Source organism: Melanaphis sacchari, unplaced genomic scaffold (genome assembly GCF_002803265.2).
Source record: "Melanaphis sacchari strain LSU unplaced genomic scaffold, SCAv2.0 Contig12_pilon_pilon, whole genome shotgun sequence".
NCBI classification, from domain to species: domain Eukaryota; kingdom Metazoa; phylum Arthropoda; class Insecta; order Hemiptera; family Aphididae; genus Melanaphis; species Melanaphis sacchari.
Window position 1 is genome coordinate 3,956,083 of NW_020270527.1, and position 3,424 is coordinate 3,959,506.

At 25.0% G+C, this 3,424-nt stretch overlaps 1 protein-coding gene across 1 annotated transcript; it reads right to left on the reverse strand.

Annotated features, from left to right (window-relative positions):
• Positions 1-223: 223 nt before the first annotated feature.
• Positions 224-783, reverse strand: LOC112591222. Its single transcript, XM_025334975.1, has 2 exons — positions 552-783; positions 224-471 (listed from the first exon to the last, which is right to left on the reverse strand). Exons 1-2 carry the CDS (start codon positions 694-696, stop codon positions 287-289), a joined length of 330 nt encoding a protein of 109 aa, XP_025190760.1. The 5' UTR covers positions 697-783; the 3' UTR covers positions 224-286.
• Between the last annotated feature and the right edge of the window lie 2,641 nt (positions 784-3,424).

The window sequence follows — 3,424 nt, forward strand, 5'->3', positions numbered from 1 at the left end:
GGAATGTATAATATTTCTAAGTAAAGTACTGACTTTGAATTTTAAAATATTTGACTTGATCAGTTATTACTTATCAATTTTTAAGTCATTATTATTTGTTTTAATTTTTTGAGCCAAATCACGTCGAACACCCAATATTTTAATTTTTATAATATAAAAGTAACTAACTAGTAAGATAATAACGATATTAATATACTATTATATGTACGTAAATATTATTTCATATAAACGTTGATAGATAATATAATATATTTTATATAAATCATTAAATTAGTTTTACTATAATTTATACAATGTAATCCAATATTTTCACGCATCCAAAGCGGTCATTATAATAATATCCATTTGGACATTGTAGCATTTTATCCGGTAACTGTGTAGTACTTGTATGGGGAAGAGTACAGCGCTTGTGTGATATGTGAGTACACTTGGACTTTTTGCCATGGTTATTCTTTGATGTTGTATTTTCGTCTTCATTTTAACCATGATTTCAACGAAACAATATAAATATAAAAATTACATAAAAGAATATTTAATACAATTAAATTTACCTTTAGCTTTATCACCATGCTTTAAAGTATTTTCCAAATTAATTTTACCATCTGTAGTAGTCATAATATTTTTTGCGTTCACGTACGAGACATTTATGATGACTAAAACTATGAATGCCGAAATGATTGCTAATGAAAATCTCATCGTTTTGGTCGTTTGGTACGATTCAGTAAAACCACACTGATTAGATGTTTATTGAATCATTCGTCTTCGACTTATGCTACTGTTAGTCATGAACGTTGTATTTTATAAATTTTAATATTTAAATACACATAATATCATAATGCAATATAATTATCACGTTTATCATTCCCTCACTTTAATCTTCCATTTTTGTATTATCACTGGTTATATACATAATAAGAATTACTCACTGGCCACAATTACTAAAATTAATTTTGCTAATTTAAATTCATTTATTGACAATATATATCACTAATTGTTGTTGAAATTAAAAATAATAATTATATTTATGTTATCCGATATATTTAAATGTGAAATAATTTTCATTAGTCAGCCAACTAGTCATCATTTATAGTGACGTGATTGCATTTAAAAGGCTATATTAATTTAACGTTATAATGATTCACAATATTGAAAAAAATTTATTTGAATAAGTCAATTATTCATAGTTATACAGGAGATGATATTAAAAATTTTTTTTTTGTTTTAGAAAAATCAAAAGATAGACTATAAAATGTGAAACACATTTAGGATTCATTTTTTGTATACGTTATATTATCTTATCTATTAATATTGTTTTGTGAATTAACTCGTTGCTTAGCTATAATAAAATCATTTTTATCACTATGTGTTCAGAGGTCAAGCATTGGCTGGCGTCGCTAGCTCTTGGATGGGTGACCACACGAGTTTTTAGTGACGAATCCATAGCATACACACATACACCCACGTGTTCCAATCCTATTATTTAAACTTCACAAAAAATATCTACTGTTCCTATGCACAGCTAGTGGCTTTAGTTGCCGGATTTAACTAAGATTAATAAAAAAAAAAAAAAAAAAAATCACTTTTAATAAACCATAATATAATAAGAAAAAAATATTATGTATTGTCAAGTTATATGTCCATATAATTATCCCTTAAATATAAAATTCATTTGACGACTCTAAAGACAGTGATAGGAACTACTGATGATAAAATTATAACAGATGAAAATAGAAAATTAAAAAATGATAAAAGATTTTTCCATAATATAAATATATAATATTATATATGTATGTGACTGATCACTATAGGCGTACTATTATAGCTTTAAAATGAAAGCAAATGTGGTTTACAGTGGTACGACTTAATGTGGCTTGACATTTTACAAAGATTTAATTTATAAACTAAAAATGTCCAAAATCGACTTAAATTCTTAATATTCGCCTTAAAACCGTCCATTTGATGTTTTCAAATCGTTATACAAACAACTTACGAAAAAACTTGTGTTACATTAAAAATACTTAAGGTTTTTATTCTGAGGCAAGAGGATCTAAATAGGTATACTATATATATTTTTTAAAACTACACATTGTAACTAGTCGTTTTTTGAAAACTATATACTGTTACTGGTTAGTTGTAGTATCGAATAGAATTTGAAATATTTAATAATTTAAAATTCAATTCTTCCAATAACTCGCACTTAAGTTGTTATACCGCCATTTAATTTAGGATTTATGGGCACTAATTAATTTCATGACACATTCAAATTACACCAATAATAGCGATAAGGGTTAGCACTCCCGAGAATACCAATAAATGTGAAAAATCCAAAAATGTTTTTGCTTTTATTTAATATTATTATAAATAAACACATTTTATGTATATATTTTTTACACAAGTAAAATTGTTGTTTATATTATCTTGTATATTATTATTGTAATTAAAAAATAATTTATTATAAAATTCTATACTATTGTAAGATATAATAGTAACTATCAAATTATTGATCATTGAGTACCTACAGTTTATTTTTTAACGGAAAAAAGTAATATTTTAAATTCTGGCAAAAGTGGAAAACTTATAAAAAAAAAATAAAATAATGAATGGTCAAACAAAATAATACTTACATAGTTACATGATTATTTATTGTTACCATAATACTAAGGACGCTAACAAAAGGATATTTACAATATAACTTCATCTAGCGTGAGGTTGTCATATTTTATTCAACTTGAACCGGGACAAACTTTTCTTGAGAAGAAATTTTAACCATTCTCCAAGGTCAAATTCTAATTTTAATTTTATCTAACCTAACCTAATTTTTTGTAACTGGAATCTAGAAGTAGAATACAACATATAATGGACGGCACAAACTATATGGAATATTTTTTATAAAGTAAAAAATAATTTAATTTTACAAATCCAAATGAGTAACCGAAAAAATAATCAATTAGTGATAAGTGCAGCTCACAAAAATTTTGGTTTAAAACAGGGAAAATATTAACGCATATTCGTTAATAACAGTTATTGTTGAATTTATCAATAATGATAAATATTTATTGATGACATTTTTTAAAAAATATTTTGCCGTTCAATATAATAATCAAATCGATTATCTTAGCTTTTATCAAGACAATATTTTTTCTTATATAATTTTTTATTAGAATATAATATTTTAACATACATTGTTATTGAAGTTTAATTAAAATTAGCCGTTCAAAAATACTTTATCGGAAAACCGTAACGATTAATTCAAAACCGTTATCAACCCAGAAAATCGGGAAGTATGAAAGTCATAGTGACCAGTTCTCCATTAATTTCATATATTTTCCATACTTAGTTAAGTGAGAATAATATAGATAATTACGGCTCAATGAAAATTTAACGAATTTTTTGCTCATCAACACGCGACATCCTTTTATAGTGG